The sequence below is a fragment of the Salvia miltiorrhiza genome, chromosome 6 (genome assembly GCF_028751815.1).
Source record: "Salvia miltiorrhiza cultivar Shanhuang (shh) chromosome 6, IMPLAD_Smil_shh, whole genome shotgun sequence".
NCBI lineage: Eukaryota > Viridiplantae > Streptophyta > Magnoliopsida > Lamiales > Lamiaceae > Salvia > Salvia miltiorrhiza.
Window position 1 is genome coordinate 13336606 of NC_080392.1, and position 22428 is coordinate 13359033.

The 22428-nt window shown below is 33.5% G+C and overlaps 1 protein-coding gene and 1 long non-coding RNA gene across 3 annotated transcripts; both read left to right on the forward strand.

Annotated features, from left to right (window-relative positions):
* The first annotated feature begins 2081 nt into the window (after window positions 1–2081).
* LOC130990517 (homeobox-leucine zipper protein HOX20-like) lies at window positions 2082–2438 on the forward strand. The gene has a single exon (XM_057914746.1). It carries the CDS (start codon window positions 2082–2084, stop codon window positions 2436–2438), a length of 357 nt encoding a protein of 118 aa, XP_057770729.1.
* An 11076-nt stretch (window positions 2439–13514) lies between these two features.
* On the forward strand, window positions 13515–16879 carry LOC130988835 (uncharacterized). 2 transcript variants are annotated; one of them, XR_009090217.1, is made up of 2 exons: window positions 13515–13942; window positions 16618–16879. It is a non-coding gene; the product is annotated as an uncharacterized LOC130988835 (long non-coding RNA). The 2 variants fall into 2 exon arrangements; XR_009090218.1 differs by lacking the exon at window positions 13515–13942 and adding an exon at window positions 14811–16104.
* The last annotated feature ends 5549 nt before the right edge of the window (window positions 16880–22428 follow it).

Below are 22428 nucleotides of genomic sequence, written 5' to 3' on the forward strand. Positions count from 1 at the left end.
TGTGTTCTAGAATGCGAATACCTTATTTTCGTTCTACCTTAATAGATTAAAATGTGCAGCAGGTATTGATGGAAAACCAAATATGCATATACTTGTTTTGAAAAGCATTTTTTGTCGGCTGAAATTTGAGCACTATGTTGGAGATCATTATCAATTGTAGGTACAAAAAGTTTATTTGTAAACGACCTCCAGCAGTCATAACTACTGATCCTCAAATATAAGCCAGCGATCTCGGGCTGAAATATAAGCCAGCGGTCGCTGGCATCCAGCGATCACTGTGCGCTAGGTCCAGCGCTCACTTAAAGCCAACGATCGCTATGATTTTTTATTTTAAATCCGTAAAAATCACGTCAAATTCTTGTTAAAATCCGTCCAAAATCTATGTAGATTCCTGTTTAGAATTCCAAAATACATGAAGAATCTGTGTGAAATTCATAGATTTTTAAAATCCAGAAATTTTAAAAATCTACAGAATTCTTGAACGAATACAACCCCCTTAGAGCATCTGCAGCGCGGAGGGCGAAGGGAGCCTCGATCCGCGCCGAAGGAGACGGGCGTGCGCTGGAGACGCGGCCAGGTGCGAGGCGAAGTCGAGCGCTGGACCCGGGGCGAAGGCTGAAAAATTGATTTGCGTGGAAGCCACGCGCGTGAAATTAAAAAAAAAATTGAAGAGTGAATTGAAATTTGCAGAGCGGCTGGGTGGGGAAGTTGGGGAAGAAGGAAGGGAAAAAAGGCTGGGTGGGGTGGGGTGGGGTGGGGTCGGTAGGGTTTCAATTTTTTTTTTCTTTTAAAATCCTATTTATTTTAGTTAATGTAATATTGAATATTTCAATTTTTAAAATCCTATATTTTCTTTATGTATTTTTTTATTATTTAAATTATGTAATATTTTTTTATTGTAATGTTTGAATTTTATTTTTAATAAAAATTTGAAATTTTAAAATTAAAAAGTGTAGAATTGGGGATTTTATTTTAAAATTGGACTTGAAGGAGCACATTTGGTCTCGTTTTGGTCCGATTGAGCCCTAGAAAATTATTGTAATTTTTTTTATTATTATTGTATTTAAATTATGTCTTTAAATTATTGTAATGTAGAATTTTAATTTTAATAAAATATGAATTTTAAAAATAAAAGTGTAGAAATATGAATTTTGTGGAAATGGGGATCTAAGCACCCACCTAAGACACAATGCATTGGAGAGGGGTGTGTCTTAGGTGGGGCCCACTCCTAAGACACCCCTCTAAGCAACAAGTATTGTGGATGCTCTTAGTTTGACTTAAAAGGTATTGGCAGGCTTTCGGTTCTGAAATCTTTAATCCAAATTTTGCATATATACCCATTCTAAAATATAGTGCGATAATCATTAAATTATTAATTTAATCTGATTTTAATATCAATCGAGATTTGGACTAAATTTAATAATGACATAGCTATTCGAATAAATTGATATTGCATAATTTCAAATAGTGATTGCGATGTGTCATTACATACGAGGTTAATTTTATTCCCCGCTAATTATGACACGTCAATTTATTCAACTAGTCACGTCAGCATTAAATTTGGCTGAAATTTAGATTGATGAAAAAGTCAAATTAAATTAATAGTTTGGTAATTATTACGTTATATTTTAAAATTTGTATGTAAAATTAAAATTTGATAAAAGTTCAGTAATCACCACGCTGTCTTTTAAAGTTTGTATTCAAAATCAGAATTTGACGAAAGTTCAACATTTTACTTGCAATTACCCCTTTTTATATATATATTTTTAAGGAGAATTAATAACGATTCTCATTTTCATTGATGATGATTCGAATTTCCAACCTAATGTTTGAAGGGGGGGTGTTTACTTGTCCAAAATCAAAGTTATGAAAATTTCCTCCGCCTGGGATCCAGTTGTACGAAGAAATTATTCTTATTGGCACTCAAACCCTAGGGAAAATCGTCCCTCCCAACTTCTTCTTCTTGTCTGAGAAACCCTAAATGTCTCCGCGATCCCGACATCGATTCTATAAAAACGCAGAAACTATTTAGAAACGAGAAAAGAACATGTCTTTGGGTAGATTAATAAGCGTTTATCACGATGAACAGGTTCCAAGTATATCAGGTGGATGCTCTAGAGGAGGCGTTTCAAGAGAGAGACCATCTGTCTAGAGAGAGAAAGGCTGAGCTGGTGGATCGAACAGGACTGGATGTGGAGCAGGTTACGAGCTGGTTTAACCGGAGACGAAAGCGGGAGCGAGACAGGGAGACGAGGAGGAGGTCAGAACGGAGGAATTCGGAGCTGGAGGAAGCTCTGAGGGAGAGTAGAGAGAGAGAGGCAGTGCTGCAACGTGAGGTTGAAGACAGCAAGAGGAGAGAGACTGCGCTCACGGCTGAGATTCAGAGTTTGAGACACCAAATTGGAGGTTTTGGTCAGCTAATATACCAAGGTTTGTGAATGGATATCAACATGTGCCGGCCTCCAAATTCTATTCAAAATTTGTTCACCCTAAATCTAATGTGTCTGTCAAGTGTGTAATGCAAATAAAGAAATCATTAAATATAATATTATTCTCAATCGGATCGCGGTCGATCGAAATGTTTTATCAAATTATGATGCGCCCCTGAATATGAATAGGGATGGAGACTAACATGAGTTTGTGGTCATGGCGACTTTTTCTCTTATATTTTCATATTTGAATATTATCAATTTATCATACTATACTAAAATAGAGGACAGTGTTTATAAAGATGTGGTGTTATTGATGCTAATGTAGTAATGTGTGAATTGTGATACGATAGTGCTTTGTCGTATGGAAATATATTATATATCCATTGATTGTTTAAATTAATATTTAACACGTGTATTATTGATATAACTAATACATATTAATTTATTTAAATTCTATTTCAATATATAAAATCATTCATTCATAATCTTAGAATATGTCAAGATGATATCTAAGATTTGGGTGCCGGCGAAAGAGTAATGGTAAATATACTATCGAATTTAAAATAATACAAAAATAATATTATTGTTAATTTTTTTTAAAAATAAAATATTATGAAAAATAACAATAAATTTTAAAATATTCTCAATAATTTAAACATAAGAATAAATAGAAAATTAATTAAAAATAATTGTATATATATAAAGAAAAACAAAAAAATAAAAATAAATATTAACTTTGGTCGTTAAAATATTTTGAAAATAAAAAAAAATAAAAAATATTAACAACCGAAAATTCGGCCTTTAACAAAACATTAATTAAAAAATATAAAAAATATTAACGACCGAATTTCCGATCGTTAACAAATTTAAAAAAAATAATAATAAAATAAATAAACTAAAAAAAATATTAACGAATGAAAAATAATAGTATTAACGTTCGAAAATTCAATCTTTTGAAAAAATAAAAAAAAATAAAAACTTTAATTAAATAAATAAAATAATTAAAAATTAAAAAATAAAAATATATTAGCGATTCGGTCGTTAAAAAATAAAAAATAATAATAAAAATATTAATGATCGAATTTTCGGTCGTTAAAAAATAATTTATGATCAAAATTTCGATCGCTAAAATCTTTTGAAAAAAAAAATCGATCGTGAAATAGTCGTAAATCGGTCGTTAAGGCGGCTAAATTAACGACCGAAAATTTCGATCATTAATTTCGGTCGTTATACGCGTGTTTTCTTGTAATGTTCGAACGTTTAAACGACTAAGCCTAGTGTTTGCCTACGTTCCCCGTTCAATTTAATTCCATTAATATAAAGTGTAATTTGTATTCAGTTATTATCATTGATCAAGAAATTGAAAGGAAAATAAAATATATTAATAAACATATAATCCCTTCGTCCCATTGATCTTGTCCTGTTTTTTTTTTTTCTGGGTTGTCCCATTGATCTTGTCTTGTTTTTATATTTGGTAATAATTTTACATTATAAATAATATGATCTCATACCTTTACACATTTTTACTATATTAATTATATTTTTCTTAATAACTATGTTAAAAAAATAGAACAAGTTTAATGGGACGAAAATAATATTTTTTAGTATATTAAGAAAATATCATTTTGAAATGACCGAGTGATAGAGTGAGTTTTATATGACTAAAGATCACAAATTCGAATCATCCTATTTGTGATTCACAAAAGCTATATATTATATGCACATTGAAAATGTCCTTTTAAAACGACCGAGTGGTAGTTTCATAGTTTGAGTGGATTTGTCCAGTGAATACGCACTGAAAATAGTGGTTACAAATTTTCCATGAACCTCATAATTTTTTTTTTATGAGAATCATGATTACTTTTCCTCTCTAATCGATAGACGGATGGATGTAATTAGTAGTAATATTTTATACTTAACGACACCTTATTTAAGTGACAAAATTGAGGACATAAAGATTCTCTTTTATGAGAATTATTGGTTCTATCTCATCGGTGTGCAGTGTAGTCTTCTCATATTTATGTGGGTAGTGGTTCCGTTTGCATGCGGTTATTTTTCTACTTTTATGTGGTGTAGAGGTCTCGTCTATGTGCAGGTAGTTTATTTGATTATATAATTTTTTTTAGGGGATATTTGATTATAATTGATACTTCTTGAAATTCTAAAAAAGTACTCCCTCTGTCCACCAATTTGTGTCCTAATTTATCATTTTTGTTCGTCCACTAATCCGTGTCCTACTTATTTTTAATTATTATTTCTTTAATTACTATCCTTAGATTTTACACTTATTTACACATATATCATTGAGGGACCCACCACTTTTAATCTTAAAAAATGTCATTAGTCAACTATACTTACTAATTGTGGGTCTCTCTCTCCACTTAAGAAATACTCCCTCCGTCCGCCAAGATTATGTAAAAATTACTATATTTGGCGTCCGCCAAGATTATGTCACTTTCCTTATATGGCAATGGTCCCACCATCCTCTTTAATATTTTATCCTTACTAACACTCTTTATTTACAAAAAAACTCACTCAAAATTCAATCTCAACCACACATCTCATAAAGTGGTGAGATCAAAATCATCACCAATTTTATTAAATCTCGTGTCCAAGCAATTTTACATAATTTTGGCGGACGGAGGGAGTAAATAATACTACATTTTTTCTTAAAACTCGTGCCCTTTTTCCTAGGACACGAATTGATGGACGGATGAAGTAATATATTATACATGCACAACTATATATTTACATTAATTTACTAAACTTCTTTAAAAACAAATACATCCCTTCAATTATGAGACAAATTATTTTCTTGAAATATATGTCAAATTTGCATATTATTTCTATAAAAAAAATCTCGCTCCTCGAAGTTTAAAATTGTCTTTCTTCATTTGTCTCGATCACGAGGGGCCGGCTTGATCTTATTAATTTATCTTGGTCCAAGAGATGAGAAAATTTATTAATGCTTGATTAATTTAATTTGTTTGTAGGTTTATGCCTATGTATGATTGTCTTTTTTGTTGACTTATTATTGGCATCATTTTTTTTTTTTATAGATGAAATTATGTCAAAATCTATATAATATATAAAAGAGCAATTTTGTTCCACCAAAATTTTTCTCTCCTCACTTTTCTTTTTTTATTTTGATTCTCTTTTAAAAATCATAAACTTTGATTCATAATTTTTTTTTAATATAAATATTAAATTAAAGATGATGATAAGATCTTTAATTTGATGTAAAAATTATATAAAATAAATTTAAAATAAATAAGTTATTATCATTTAAAGTCACAAAATTATTTTTTTATCTCTTCTCTCTCATCTATGCTCTTCTTTCTCCTATCTTCTTTCTTTAAATGCTACGGTTCTTCATTTTTTTTTTCTATTTCATTCCTTTTTCTATTTTTATATTATTTTTTTGTTAGAAATTATTTTTAATATTTTTTATTTATATTTTTTTCTATTATAAAAATTTAAGGCAACTAAAAATATTAAACTTATATTTGTTCATTTTTATCAATTATAAATAAGGGCTAAGTATCAATTTGGCCCCTGACGTGGAGGCCCTTATTACATCTAGCACCTTATGGGCAATGATGTGCCAACTAAGCCCCTGAAGTACCTATTTTCCTTCAATTAAGCCCTCCGACTTAACGGAGAATTAACACCGTTAACTATTTTTATTTCTTTATTTTGTTGGTGGTGGGACCCACACCTTCTTCTTCACCAAACTCGCCGGAAACACGCCTGTCCGACCCCTACGCCATGAACTACCGCTTCATCGCCGCCGACACGCTTCAGAAGCTGATCGTCCTCACCGGAAATACGCCAGAATCTGGGAATGACAACAGTGGCGGCGTACCCTCCTCCGCCCGAACCCAACAGTCGCCCCTCTCTTCTCTAAATCTCATCGTCGTTGCTTCTCCTCCTGCAACGTCGCGCCACCTAAGTCCGACGCCCATCTCTCTCTCTACCATACGCAAAGCCCCAAATCTCTCTCTGGTAGCACTCGCTCAAGGCAAAAGGGCAAGCCCCAATTCCTCCCCTAAATCGAAATCGCCGCTGCCTGAGCCAAAATCCTGTAACGTAGCCCCTTTCTCTCTGGCATGGTCGATGCCTTCGCGCCGGAGGTCTACTCTGTTCCCCTTTCCCTTTCGATGTTGAGCCCTAGCCCTCCCCCTTTAAATCCGCCGCCGTGGGTTCTGTAATTCCGCCGACTGTATCGTTCTTCTCGGTTACCGGAGTCTCTCTCACCTTTCGAATTCAAGGAAGGGTGCATTCCAGCAGGTTGGAGCCGTAGCCCTTCCCTATCACGAATCATCATTGTTGTCCTCTTCGGAGTCGATCACGTCGTTGCTGGGTTCGGGCGGAGGAGGGTACGCCGCCACTGCTGTCGTTCCCAGATTCCGGCATGTTTCCTGCGAGTTTGGTGTGAAGAAGAAGGTGTGGGTCCCACCACCAACAAAATTAAAAAATAAAAATAGTTAACGGTGTTAACTCTCCGTTAAGTCGGAGGGTTTAATTGAAGGAAAATATGTACTTCAGGGGTTTAGTTGACACACCCCTACCCATAAGGTGCTAGGTAATAAGGGCCTCCACGTCAGGGGCCAAATTGATACTTAACCCTATAAATAATTAATTGGTAGTTCAAAAATTGAAAATTCAAATGTTTTCAGAGTCATGTGTTTATTGAGATTATGTTGTTCATAACTTCAATTTTTTATTGAGATTTATGTTTGCATTTATTTATATTTAAATTATATTTAATATATGTATTTATTTATTTAAAATATCGTTCGATTTCAAGATTGGTCGTGCATCGCACGAGCGGGCATACTAGTTTATTATAATGTCGACATTAATTCACCATGCATGCATTGCGTTTATAGCTGTCGGCAGTAATAGAGACTGATAATTATTTGCAACTAGGTTTAGTAAAATGTAATCATCAAATTGATTGATTGATTGATTATAATCCATCTAATTAAGTGATTACAGATGCAAACTTGGCATTCTGTGACTTTGAGTTGGTGATAAGGTAGCAATTAAGAAATTATACACTTTTGCAATCATTCAGATTAAAGAAGCTAATTAGGAGTAGTTCTCAACGAAATCTACTATTTTTGATGTAAAATCTTGAACTTGTACCACCTATATCTCATTGACAATTTGACATGTCTTAGTGATTTGAAACATTTCTCAAATCATAGTTAATGAGACATAAGAATGTATATATACTATTTTACAGTTTTCCGAAACAGTATGTGTCATCTATCATACTCCAAAAATTTCATTATTATACACAAACATAGCGCTATGATATGTTATCAATGAGTCTTCTTCCTCTCAACCTTTTGTTCATTTTTCCTTCATTTATTGTTTTTATTATATGATTTTCGATTTTATTATATTTAAAAAATACACATTTAAAGAATAAAAAGGCTTTTTTGTATATTTTAAAAATTATAAATCAATCTAATAATTCCGCCTTATGTGTATGCATGACTTTATTTATTTATTTTTAAATGGTAAATACATATAAACAAACTCCTAAAAACATAAATTAATTTAAACTAAATTGATTGACAATATCAATCTAACAAAATTCACACTTCTCCGTCCCAATCAGTTAAATTAAGAAACAATCTTTTATATAAAAGCATCTCTAAGCACCTCGTTAAGAGAATTTAAAATTGATGATTTCATGTCTTAACATTAAAATTTAAGGCTATATTGGTCCTATATATTTTATTATTTTGACAAAAAAAATTGTACATAGCATTTTACTAGTATAAATTAAATTAACTTTAGTGATACATTATATATAGTCTGGAAGGAATTAAAAAACACACTAGAGATGAATCGTCCTAAACAAGCATTATTCGAGGAACTCAAACTAAAAAGTCTTAGTGAATACTCATTTCCTCGAATATTGACACGTTTTCTTTTTTGAGTCGTCCCACGAATCTTGACACATTTCCAAATAAGGTAATAATTATTACATTCTCTTTCTTACTTTGTCACTTTTATTACCTTCTCTTTCTTACTTTATCAGTTTTATAGTAGTACTTCATTAACTACACATTTAATTTAAAACACTAATCTACAACTCCTTAATTTCCGTGTCGAAACCAAACGTGTCAAAATTCATGGGACGGAAGGAGTATATTCTTACCCTCGTAGTTAGTTTTTTTAGTGAAAGACTTAATAATTTTAAATATCATGTGACATCTTTACCATCTTAGTTACAAACTTATTCAATCCACCGATAAATTGCCGCCTCAAAATTGTCTTATTAATTAATTCCTTATTGTGCACAATTAATTGTATTTGGCTAAGTAATTCAATTATTGAACGAGATGTTAGCAACTCATTTGTTTTATTAGGACATTATTCGACTTCATTTTATATATTTTTGGGTATACGTAAGAAATGGCATATTATGCAATCATACAAGAGAGACAAGATCGGGTAGCTAGGCTCTCACATCAAACGAATAAGCGAAATTTGTTTTCTAACGAGTGAATATGCGGTTCTTGGAAATATTCTTTGTTAGTTGTAAAATTAACCACTTATTTAATTAATTACATATTTAATCTTCACACTTATAAATAATTTATATTAGAACATTGTATGTGCCAATGCAGCTGGCATTGACATGGAATCCACAATTCTCCAACTCTCAAGTTTCAATACCTAATCACATCCTGCACCCAAAAAAAATACCTATTCACATCTTAAATTATACTCCCTCCATCCACCAATTCGTGTCCTAGAGAAAGGGACACGGATTTTAAGAAAAAGTGTACTCCCTCCGTCCCAATATTGTTGGCCACATTTGGTTTCGGCACGGGAATTAAGGAGTTGTAGATTAGTATTTTAAGTGTGGGTAATATAGTATAAAAGTAATAAAGTAGGAGAGAGAAGGTGATAAAGTATGAGAAAGAAATTAATAAAATGATAAAAAGTAGGAGAGAGAATGTGATAAAGTAGGAGAGAGAATGTAATAAAGTGATAAAGTAGGAGAGATAATGTGATAAAGTAAGAGATTGAATGTGATAAATATTTCCATTTTAGGAAAGTGGCCAACAATAGTGGGACAAACTAAAAAGGAAATGTGGCCAACAATATTGGGACGGAGGGAGTATTATTTATTTATTGAGTGCAAAAGGGAATCCACAATTAGTAAGTATTGTTGACTAATGACATTTTTTAAGATTAAAAGTGGTGGGTCCCTCAATGGCATATGTGTAAATAAGTGTAAAATATAAGTGTAGTAATTAAGAAAATAATTACTAAAAATAAGTAGGACACGAATTGGTGGACGGACCAAAATAACAAATTAGAACACGAATTGGTGGACGAAAGGAGTATGTTTAGTCCAAAAAATGTTTTAAATCATCTATAATACTTCCTCCCTTCTTAAAATGCATACTAATTTAAGAATGATATAAATTTTAAAAAATTGGTTGAATGGGTTTTGGGCACTAACGATTTCTCTTAAAAACAGTTATGTATGAGCGCTTTTTGACAATAATTAATGGTTCGATAAATTTTCGTTATGTATGTAGTGTTATCTATATGCATATATAGCAATATATATGAAGCATTAATGTGTTATGTATAAGTGTTATTTATTAGTTATATTAGTTATATATATAAAGGAAATTAAATGGGTATACATTTCGGGTATGAACCAAAAATAAAATATGAGTATGCATTTTAAGGAGGATGGGAGTATCAATCAAAAGCTCAAAATTATTAAAACTACAACAAAAAATATTCTAAACTATATATATCTATAATATCAACTAGTGTATAACCCGTCGAAATTCGACGGGATTTTAAATTATAATTTAAATTGTTTATATTATTTTTGTATAATATAATTAATTTTTAATCAATTTAGTTTGATGTAATAAAATTTACATTATACTAATCTTAATTATATTCGTCAATTAAATATTAGTAATTTTTTGTTAGAATAGTGAAAATATCCGTTTATATAAATTTTGTACATTTTTAATATATTGATGGATAATAAATAATTTAAGATCTTATTTTTTATCTAAGCATCATCTCATCTCATGATCATCAAGAACTCGAAAGACGATATCTGACTTTTGAGCATTATCTCGTCTAGACCCTAAAATACTATGCTTGACTTAATGCGTCAGTCATTTGAACATCACTATCTAATGCTTTAAATATCATAATTCACTTCTAAACATCATTTTCATTATGAGCTTGAAAGACCAAGGTTGACTTGTGAGATTATAACTAACTTCTAAACATCATCTTGTATAGAGCTTAAAAATCACCATTTGTGCATCATCTTATTTAGAGCTTAAAATATCATAACTGAGTTTCAAGCATCATTTCGTTTGGAGTTTGAAAGAATAAAACTAATTCGTGAGAATCATCTTGTTTGAAGTTTGAAAGACTATAACTAAGTTATGAGAATCATCTCGTCTAAGGCTTGAGAAAATTGATGTGATATTCAAATTATATAATCAATGTGCTTATTTATGTTTTTTTTCATGGCAAAGTTCAATAAAGATCAATGTGAGAATGATAAAATATCAATGTGGGAACGATGATAAGCTAATGTATGAATGAAGATTAAATATTTTATTTAGATGTATCATTATGTGATTAATGTGGAAATGAAGATTTATTTCAAATTATATTATACGACCTAATTAAATTGAAGAATTTATTTATTTTATATATATCTTGGTATCATTTTCTTTATTTTATATGATCAAATTAAATTGAATAACTTATTTATTTAAAATATATGTAAGTATTATTTTATATGATCAAATTCAATTGAAGAACATATTTATTTCAAAAACATCTATACTTTTTTATTTAGGTTTGCAAATATTGAAATCTAATTACAATTTTTTTAGACCTTGAAAATTACGAAGTTTAACATAAATATAAATTTAATGTGAAATACTATTGCAACTATAAAAAAATGTGGTAAACTATTTTTTATCTTAAATACATATTATAAGTATTTCTTTATCAAGATTTTCTCATGATTAAATTTAATAGAATATCAATGTGGGAAAGATAGATGATCTAATATATTCACGAAGATTGAGCCTTTTATTTAGGTACTGAATTGATGAAGTTTAGTAGAAATTCAATGTGGGATATATGAAAACAAATGTAAAAATATCATAAAGTGTAGAATTGAGAGTGAAACAATACTAAATTGTGAAAGTGCCACTTATGATAGAGAATAGTGAAGAGCTCTTCAATATGTAGCTCTTTATATAATCAATAGATTATTTATTTAAAATACATCTAAGCATCATTTTATTTATTTTATATGGCCAAATTCGGCAATGGTAATTTATTTAAATTTATTTTTATTCAAATTTTGAATTGTGAGATTTAATATAGATTCAATATATGTTAGAATGTTTTAGATCAATTCGGAAATGATAATGTATTTGAAGTAATTTTTCATGAGTAAACTAAATAGAAGAATCTATTTATTTTAAATGCATCTCAAAAGAATCCTTTTATTTATATTTTTTAATGGCGAAGTTCAATAAAGATCAATGTAGGAATGACAAAATATCAATGTGGGAACAATGATAAGCTAATATATGAATAAAGATTAAGCCTTTTATTAAGATATATCATTGTGAGATTAATGTGAGAATGAAGTTTATTTCAAATTATTTTACATGATCAAAATTAAATTGAAGAAATTATTTATTTCGTATATATCTTAGTATCATTTTCTTTATTTATATGACCAAATTGAATAACTTATTTATTTAAAATACATTTAAGTATTATTTTTTATACGACCAAATTCATTTGAATAAGCTATTTATTTCGAGAATATCTATACTTTTATTTAGGTTTCCAAATATTGAAATCTAATTATAATTTTCTTAGGCTCGAATTATGAAGTTTAGTATAAATCTAATATGAAAAACTATTGTAACTATAAAAAAAATATGGAATACTATTTATTTGAAATACATATCATAAGTATTTCTTTATCAAGGTTAAATTGAATAACTTATGAAGCATTAATGCGTTATGTATAAGTGTTATTTATTAGTTATATTAGTTATATATATAAAGGAAATTAAATGGGTATACATTTCGGGTATGAACCAAAAATAAAATATGAGTATGCATTTTAAGGAGGATGGGAGTATCAATCAAAAGCTCAAAATTATTAAAACTACAACAAAAAATATTCTAAACTATATATATCTATAATATCAATTAAAGACCAAAAACTATTGAATTGTAACAAAAATGCCATGATTAATTATTTTTGTCGACGTAACGTGTATTATCAATATTTTATTATACAAATAATAAGTTTACAAAATGATCTTGTTTTGCACCATAATTAAAAAAGAAATGATGAAATTCGATAATTTTATAAATATTGTTGCTAATTAATTTGTTTTTATTTTACAAATTAACCATGTTGATTCCATTTGAAAAGTTGTTGTTGATTCGTCTAAGTTAGTGGGCAGCTAGAAGTTGTTGTCGACTTTTTTGAAATTTTATCATTCTTGATTTGTAATTCATTTGTTCTTGATTAAGATTCTTCACCAATTCTTAAACTGCAATTGTTATTTATTAGCTCTTCACAAAATCTCTTGTGCACCTGCGTGTACGGTATCGTACCAGACCTGAATCTTGATTCGGATCTAATCCAACTGGACTATCCTACCCGAATATCAAATGTTAGTGTCGTTTCGATATGATGTTAGTGTCATTTGTAAAACAAAATAGTATTAGTGTAGTGACCCGCTCTTTTATATATTTTAAATCTAGTAATGAGTGTTTATTTTTGTTCATCAGTGAATGAAAACGGTTTTTATCCTAATATGAATTCAGCTTATGATCCTGAATTTATATTGTTAAAGCAGTAAATGATATTATTTCAGAGTTATAACTGACTTAGCAAAGTCACGTTATTTATTTAAGCAAGATGAAATTAGATTTTATCTTTATTCAAGTCGTGATTTATTTCTGACTCGTGAGTTAATTAAATCTGCGGATTTAATTTAAATATTAGAACAACAAACGAATTAAATCTACGGATTTAATTTAGATTCATTTTATAATTTATCGATTTAAGCGAGAAATCACATGTCGAAATACGAGATTTATTTAAATAAACAGTATCAAGCATATACGAGCACACGATCCATCTTACAGTTACAGAATCACCGAGACAGAGAAAATACATCAATAATTCTCCTCTACATTTTTTTTCCTTTCTTTTTCTTCTCTTTTTCTTTCCATTAATTTTGTTCCCCACTCCATTTTACCACTAAATCTACTTTTTGACTTTCACCACCATTTTCCCCACCACTTTCACCACCAACTCAATTATGCAACAACACATATTGTTCCAGCCATCAAGTCTTTTCTTCCCTCACCAAAACGTGTAGAAGAAGTTGAGAAAGGGAGAGAGAGTTTCCTCCAACTCCAAATTGTAACTTGAAGAGGTATATACTAAGCTTCTTTATTTTGAATTCAGTTGCATATCATCCAAACGGTTCCCAAAACTTCTCAAATTAATTGTGTATCATCTTTCATACATTTTCTATATTTTGGTAAAATTTCAGAATATTTAGAGCTCGCATGATTTATTTATGAATTTGTAAACATCACTGCCCATCTGGAATACATTTTTGGTAAACAATCTTTGGGAGATCATAAGTAAAGTTTCAATCGGTGAAAACCTTTGAAACTTGAATATGTCACTCTAGACTCCCGTATCTTTCTTTTGACATCGGCCTCACCATTTTTGAGTAAGGGAAACAACCGGTATAAATTCTTGAAATCTAGTTCTTATTCCATGTACCATCCAGTAGATTTTACAAACCTACGACTTTGAGGTGGAAAAGGCCGACTTAAATATTTGATTCTCAAGCCTATCTTTCTACTAAATATTCACTGACATGTTGGGAACTTACTTGTTCAGTTTTAGAATTTTTGGTGAAGCTTAAAGTGGTTTTTTCCGATTTATGTTCTGAATCTGCCAAACTTGAACTCTTTTTGTACACTGAACTTTAGATAGTCATATCTTCTAAACCATGAAGGTTCTTAGAGTAAATCCAACTGGAGAGTGTTATGATCTCTCCCTAGTTTCCAGATTGACCTTTGGGGTTCCCAGTGGAGTTTTGTAAAGGGAGATATGAATTTTTAAAGAAAGCCCACTGACTTGGTTGTAATCTGGAAATATGAAATTTACAGATTTTTGCTTGTTAAATACCCATCTTTGAGAGGGCATATCTTGCTCGTTTGAATTGTTTTTCATTCGATTCAAATTGGAGAATGATCCTTGAAATGTCTAGTTTCCAGAATGTCTTTTGGAGCCTCATTTGGAGATCCGAGGTAGATTTGGTGTCTGTTGTAAAACAACCCCTTAAGAGCTCAAGTTGTTGAATTATTTTCTATGTATCAAAGTTTATTTTAAAGGATGTTTCGTGAAAGATTTAGTATATGTGCGTAACAAGTTTGGGACTATTTATTTTAAATGAGGTCCGTTCTTTATTTAAATTAGGATGGACTTTTAATGAATATTTTTGGGATTAAACTATTATTTCTTGATTTATATAAATTATTTTTAAGGACTTATAAATATGAATTTCGTAGGCCTACTGACCTACTGTGATCGACGGTTTGTCGATGTCTAACAGCTTTGAAAATTTTATAGAAAGTCCCTACATGAGTCTTGAGTACCCTGGTAAAATTTCAAGCCATTCCAACTTCGTATGATACTTCTTTAAAATGCAAAACCTAAACTGCACATTACTACTGAGAATTTCAGAGAACAGAGAAAAGAGTCATTTATTTCAGTAGCTTCCTGGGTGATCTAGCTTTCCAAATTTTTATGGTATTAACCTTATTGTGTTATTTAGATATCCACCAAAGTTGAGCCCAGTTTGACAACGTTTACTATTTTTCAAAAATACAAGTTTTCGATTGTTCAAAACTGCCGAACATGGTAGATCGTGGTAAAAACGTCATATCTCTCAAACCACTTGGAGTTTTCGACTCTATTTTTTTTTTATATGAAACTAGACTCGAAGATCTTTCTTTCGGTATGAGTCTCGAGTCCAGGAGATGTCGGAGTCAGAACAGATTAAATTTTGAAGTTGAGTCAGTGTAAAAGCAGAGCATGTTTTGATGATGTTTGATTGTGATTCTTATGTGCCTTATGTTGAGCCTTTTTATTTTATTTTATTTTTTTAATTTTATAACATTACTTGTTCTTATTTATTAAGCCCGATTAATTATGAGATTATAAAGCGAATAAGTTGAAGTATTTATTTTCTATTGACTACGAGGAACGGGGTTTATTTAATTGACGGATTAGAACACCCGATGAGAACGGATTGATTATGATAATCTATCCGACCTCATGTGACGAGCCTTATTTAAATTATTTTATTTCGACAATTAGGATTTATAATAGAATTTCCCAGATTATTATCTCAGAATAATAATTATCGGAATATGAGTCATGCATAGTTAAATTACGCATTCTCATTAATTGAGGATTTTATTCGAGCAGTATCTTATTTATATTCTCGTAATAAAGGTCAAACACGAGATTAATAATCAGTCAAGGAGCTACTGTACCACAGAAAATTTCTATCAGGTGGGCATTACTTTCATATATATCAAATGAGTTTAAATGTTACGTTCAAACAAGTTATTTCATGATAAAAATCTTTGAGTTAAAGTTATTTCAAGTATTGTCTTGCCATAAAATGTTTAAATTTTAGTATGATATCTATCTGCTTTGGCTTTGCCAATGATGCAATCGAATTCGGGTCCTGAGCAGTTGATAGCTATCCTGCCAGGGCTAGTGTACACCAGTGACCGTGAGTCATCTAGCGGGTTGGCCGGTCAAGTGACCGTGAGAGGTGGCCACCTCTCCGGCACAAAGTTCCAGATATGATAGATTACAAGAGAACTTAGTCTGCAGACGAACTTTAAGAATCACAAATGAATTTAGTAAGCTTGGGCCTTTTAGCGAAAAACTCCCTTGCTGTACTGTTTATGATGGCATGACAATTTACAGTTTTGAAGCATGTATTTTTATAATTAGGCATACGTGTCCACTGAGTACTTTTGTACTCAAGCCCTGCATATATTTCTAAATGTGCAGGTTGAGCAGCTGCCGATGGTGATGAAGTGACGAGCGGGATTCTTTTGTCTTATTATGTATTAATGAACTCTAGGGTTACATGTCTTCATACATGTAATCAGAACCTTATTCCGCTGCGTACTCAGAAGTTTTATGTTATTTTGGATAAGTCGGAGTTATCCGAACTTGTTAGTTATTTGAGTCTATACGACAAAAACTCTGTTATATTATAGATATCCATGTTGTTAACAATGATGAAATACGATCCTTTCTTGTTTGATTATTCCCCTTTCTACCCCGCTTCTAATCTCCCTCCATTAGCCACGATTTCCCGGCTTAATTATCCTTAATTAGGACTCGGTCGTGACAGAGTGGTATCAGAGCAGTTTATTTGCTCTGAACCCTAGAGTTAACCAAATTTTCTAGTATGATCACTAGTATGAAAGAGTCAGTCGACAAAAGCTCAGCACTTCATCACATCGTCATGCTCAGCAAGAAAGAATGTGGTAATGATTTTAAAACATTGAGAAGTTCACGTTTTATATGAATGTACTGATGCTTACATTCAAGTTTATGCATTATTGATTGATTAGATATCTCAATGAACTTAGATGCGTTAAGAATGCATGATCACTGTTACGAAAAGAACAATAGAAGCTAGGAACTCAGTCATATTTCACTATAGCCATGGTGAAGAGCTAAGAAAGAGGAAGAGAATCCAATGAAAGCAGTGCAAGCAGAGTGCCACGCACGAATCACTGAAGCAGGCATAGTTCTTCATTCAGGTTGTTCACGCAAGACGGAGCACCTAATCGACTATTGCCTTCGATGATAGTTTAAGTACAATATTGCTTATAAGTGATGAGTGCAACTGATGTAATCAGTTAGCTAATCCCTAATAAGCTGAGACTCGCTTCTAGCCTCGCTTATCACTAGCTATGGCTTGAGGATAACCTTCATGATTCATGTATGAACTTCAGAGTTAGACTTACGAGGGGTCAAAATGCTTTGTATATGATGTTATAATATTACGATTAAAGCTATCAGCTTATAGTTTCAGATATTCGGAACCATTCTACTTACAGTACCTATCGCAATAGATAAGGACATGACTGAGAATCCCTATTGATTACGATCACCTACTACGAATTGGAAAGACGAGATGTGATATGGGTACTAGCAGTTATCAACCATTATGATTGATCATAAAAGTTTACGCAAGTGTATAAGACGAGAGAAGTTCTCGAAGATGGTTTAGAGTTTAATAATAGCTAGAAGCGCCGACAGTGGATCAATGCTGGAACAAATGAATTAAGATTCTAATGAGACCCTAAGGATATACTCCAGATAAGTATATATACCTTAACCTATCGAGGACATCGTCTCAGTTAGAACGTCATGGATTATGCATTTAGTCTGGTAGCCGTAATGAGAGCATTGACTAAGGTCATTCCATGACTTAGTATTACACATGGAGACACATACCCTATAAGGTGCTCAGATGAGCAAAAGCTATTTCCTTATTGAATGCGTGATGATTCAGAAGGTCTTTTGCAATAACACGGAAGAGTGCTTCAAATTATATGGTTGCATTTCAAGCGCTATGTGAAGGAACACTAAGTACTAGAAGTACTACATTAAGATCATATAGAGGAACATTATTGAGTAAGGTCGAGCCTACCTTATTTCGCCTATAGAAAATGTTTAAGGATTGCATTAAACTAGGAGGCAGACTCCAAGTTTGAGAAGCTCTAGAATATTCTCAAGGACATGTTCAAGATATTAAGAAGAAAGTGGTGATTTTAGACCAAATATACCTTTTGCAGCCAAGGAACAAGAATTGCCAAGTTCGGAAAAGTATTTCCGAATGACTGAGAAGTAGTTGTGTCGGACCTGGCCAGTCCACATGGCCAAAATCTCAGTAGTCGTCATATATGGGTCTTTAAACCTATATATTTTAAACCTTCATCTGAAAAGCCAAACGGGTTCAGACTATTAGGTCATTTCGTTTCGACCTTTCAGTCAATTCATTTCTACCCTATGGTTATTCATTTTCAATTGTTTGGCAAATTATTGAAACACTTTGCCTAATTGCCATTTGTTATTTGAATCATTGCGATCTACTAGTTGTTGGTAGATTTTCTGTGACCCAAGGACAAACAGATACTTATCTGATTAAATCAGTCAAACACATATGCTTCAACCCAAGGGTCAAGCACGTAATGCATACAGACAATCTCTTGTGCATTTAGTAGGACCTTATTTGTGTATTTCAAAAACGATGATCATTTCGATGCTTTTGTATGCCCCTATGTTGGCTTAGTTATTTTGACTAGTATTAGTACGGAAACGCTGGTTAATAGGGCATTTTGGAACTGAGATCTTTCATGATGAATTTGCAAGATAGCCAGTTCATCATGTATAATGCTTGAATAGATCACCATATTTAGATTCAAATGTTGATGAAATAGTCCTCATTGATACTAATTTCCCATGTCTATGTAGCGACCCTATCAGTCTTTCGCGGCAAGTCGAACCGCTATGTTTTATTTATATGTTCGCTTAAGTTTTAGCAGGAGCAGAACTCGATGAGTTAAGGAGTAACTATAGAAACGATAGTATGTCCTTATTGCATTTTAATGCGCTGATAACTTGTGTTTTTACTCATTAGAATGCCACCAAGACGAGGGCGTCCGAGAGGAGGGGGAAGGATTCCCCGTAATGATGAGAGAGGCCCAGAAGCAGGGCCAGAACCTGAATTAGTTCAACCACCTGTTCAGCCAGAACGGCGGATTGAGGAATTATTCTTGCGACAGAACCCACCTACCTTCAACGGGACAGGAGACCCGGCAGAAGCTGAGACTTGGGTTCGCGCTATTGAACGCATTTTCAACTTCCTGCGTTGCACCGACCAAGAACGCCTGACTTATATGTCCTTTCAGTTGACTGGGTCAGCTGATTTCTGGTGGGAAGCAAGGATGAAAACGATGGCAGCAGAGCAGTTAGAAAACCTGACTTGGGAACAATTCAAAGCCGGTATATATGACAAGTATATACCCAAGAGCTACCGCAAGAAAAAGGAGGCTGAATTTTACAATCTGAAACAAGGAAAGATGTCGGTAACTCAATACGACAGGATGTTCTGCGATATGTCTAGATATGCACCGGAACAAGTTGACACAGATGAGAAGATGGCTGAAAAGTTTTGTGCCGGTCTGAGGCACGAGATTAGGATGGCTTTGGCAAGCCACGGAGGATTGTCTTACACTGAGTCGCTCAGCCGAGCGTTAGACATTGAGGCAGCCATGCCAGGAGAAAGACTTGCAATTATACCTGCGCCAGCACCTCCACATGATCAAAATCATAATCAGAATTTCAAAGGAAAGAGGAGATGGGACAACAGTAACCCGAACCAAGGCGAGAAGAGGCCATGGCAGGGACGGGTCTTCCAGTCACAAGGTTATGGAAGCCAGGGCGCACCGAAACAGATGGGAAATAACCAACAAAGAGCCCCACATTGTCCCAAATGTAACAAAAGTCATATGGGAATTTGTAAGGCCGGCAGTGATAGTTGCTATATCTGCAACCAGAAGGGGCACTATGCAAATCGGTGCCCGAATAAGCAACATGGAACGAGTTTAAGGCCAAACCCACCTATCCAGGCTCCGCATCTGCGAGCAATCCAAGCTCTGTCCCAACCATACCCAAGGCAGCAACCACAGTATCAGCAGCCACAGCAGCACCAACAGCTACAGTACCAACCACAACCTCAACAACCGTATCAGCAACAGGCCCGCCAACAACAGCAGCGACAACAGAAACAACATGAAAAGCCTCGTCATGCTAGAGTCTATGCTATGAGGCAGAAACAGCCCGAGAACAACCAGGGAAACCTGGCAGGTATGGGCATGCTACTCAATACTCCTGTTGTACTTCTATTTGATACGGGCGCATCGCATACTTTCATTTCAAGTACATGTGTTGACACATTAAAATTTAAAATGGAAAGAGCTGACCAGAAGTTGAGTATATCATCACCTATAGGAGGGATGACGACAGTAGATCATGTGTGCTTGAACCTAGAACTGAACATAGGGTCACTCAAGATTGTAGTGAACAACTCCTATGTTATACCGATGGGAGATGTGGACATAATCCTAGGAATGGACTGGCTAGTCGAGAACTATGCCACCATCCTTTGTAACGAAAGACGGATATCGTTTCGACCCCCAGGAAGGGAGCCGTCACATTTCCACAGAATTAGTATGGGAAGAAGAAAAAATGATCATCTCCGCCCTGCAAGCAACGAAAATGATGAAGAAGGGATACCCAGCTTACCTCGTATACTTGCACGGAGAATTGGGTACTGAAAAGAGTATAGAAGATGTAGAAATTGTACGGGACTTTTCAGATGTATTTCCAGAGATTCTGCCAGGACCACCACCGGACAGACCAATTGAGTTTACCATTGATTTGGAGCCCGGGGCAGCTCCCATTTCGAAGGCACCATACCGAATGCATGGCTCCTAAAGAGTTGGAAGAACTCAAGATACAACTGCAAGAACTTTTAGAACTTGGATTCATTAGGCCAAGTGTATCACCTTGGGGTGCACCCGTACTTTTTGTGAAGAAAAAGGATGGCACATTGCGAATGTGTATAGACTATAGAGAACTGAACAAAGTGACACTGAAGAACAAATATCCTTTACCAAGGATAGATGACCTCTTCGACCAGCTCAAGGGAGCAAGCGTGTTCTCGAAGATTGATTTGCGATCTGGTTATCACCAGCTGAAGATTCGACCAGAAGACGTACCTAAGACGGCATTTCGAACTAGGTATGGCCACTACGAATTTGTAGTTGTGCCATTCGGGCTAACCAATGCGCCAGCTGTGTTCATGGACCTCATGAATCGAGTGTTTCATCCGTACTTAGACAAATTTGTCTTGGTGTTTATAGATGACATCCTGATCTACTCGAAGAACGAGAAAGACCATGAGGAACATCTGAGAATTGTCCTAGAAACGTTGAGGACGGAGCGCCTTTATGCCAAATTCAGCAAGTGTGAGTTTTGGCTCAGCGAAGTCACGTTTTTAGGACATATTGTATCATCAGAAGAGATTAAAGTGGACCCTGAAAAAGTGCAAGCGGTGCGTGAATGGAGATCGCCTACTAACCCTAATGAGATAAGAAGTTTCTTAGGATTGGCAGGTTACTATCGGAGGTTTATGGAAGGATTTTCCAAAATTGCAAGGCCAATGACGCAACTACTCAGGAAGGGAATAAAATTTTCTTGGACAGAGGAGTGCGAGAAGAGCTTCCAAGAACTCAAGGAAAAGTTGACTACGGCACCAGTGTTAGCCGTCCCAACAGCTGATAAGGAATACGTGATCTACACATACGAGTCCAAAAATGGACTTGGTTGCGTGCTGATGCAAGAAGGAAGAGTGATAGCATATGCGTCACGATAGCTTAGGCCACATGAACTGAATTACCCGACTCATGATCTGGAGTTAGCTGCAGTGGTGCATGCGCTGAAGATTTGGAGACACCACCTATATGGAGTTAGGTGTGAAATATTCACAGACCACAAAAGTCTGAAATACTTTTTCGAGCAAAAGGACCTTAATATGAGACAAAGGAGATGGCTCGAACTAGTGAAAGATTATGACTGTGGTATTAACTACCACCCAGGCAAGGCCAACGTAGTGGCTGATGCATTGAGTCGTAAGACTCAATCTAAATTGGGAGCTCTCATCACTCGAGAGACGGTGCTCATAAGGAAATTTAGCAAAATGAGCATAGAAGTGGTTAAACCACCAGGGACGATAGC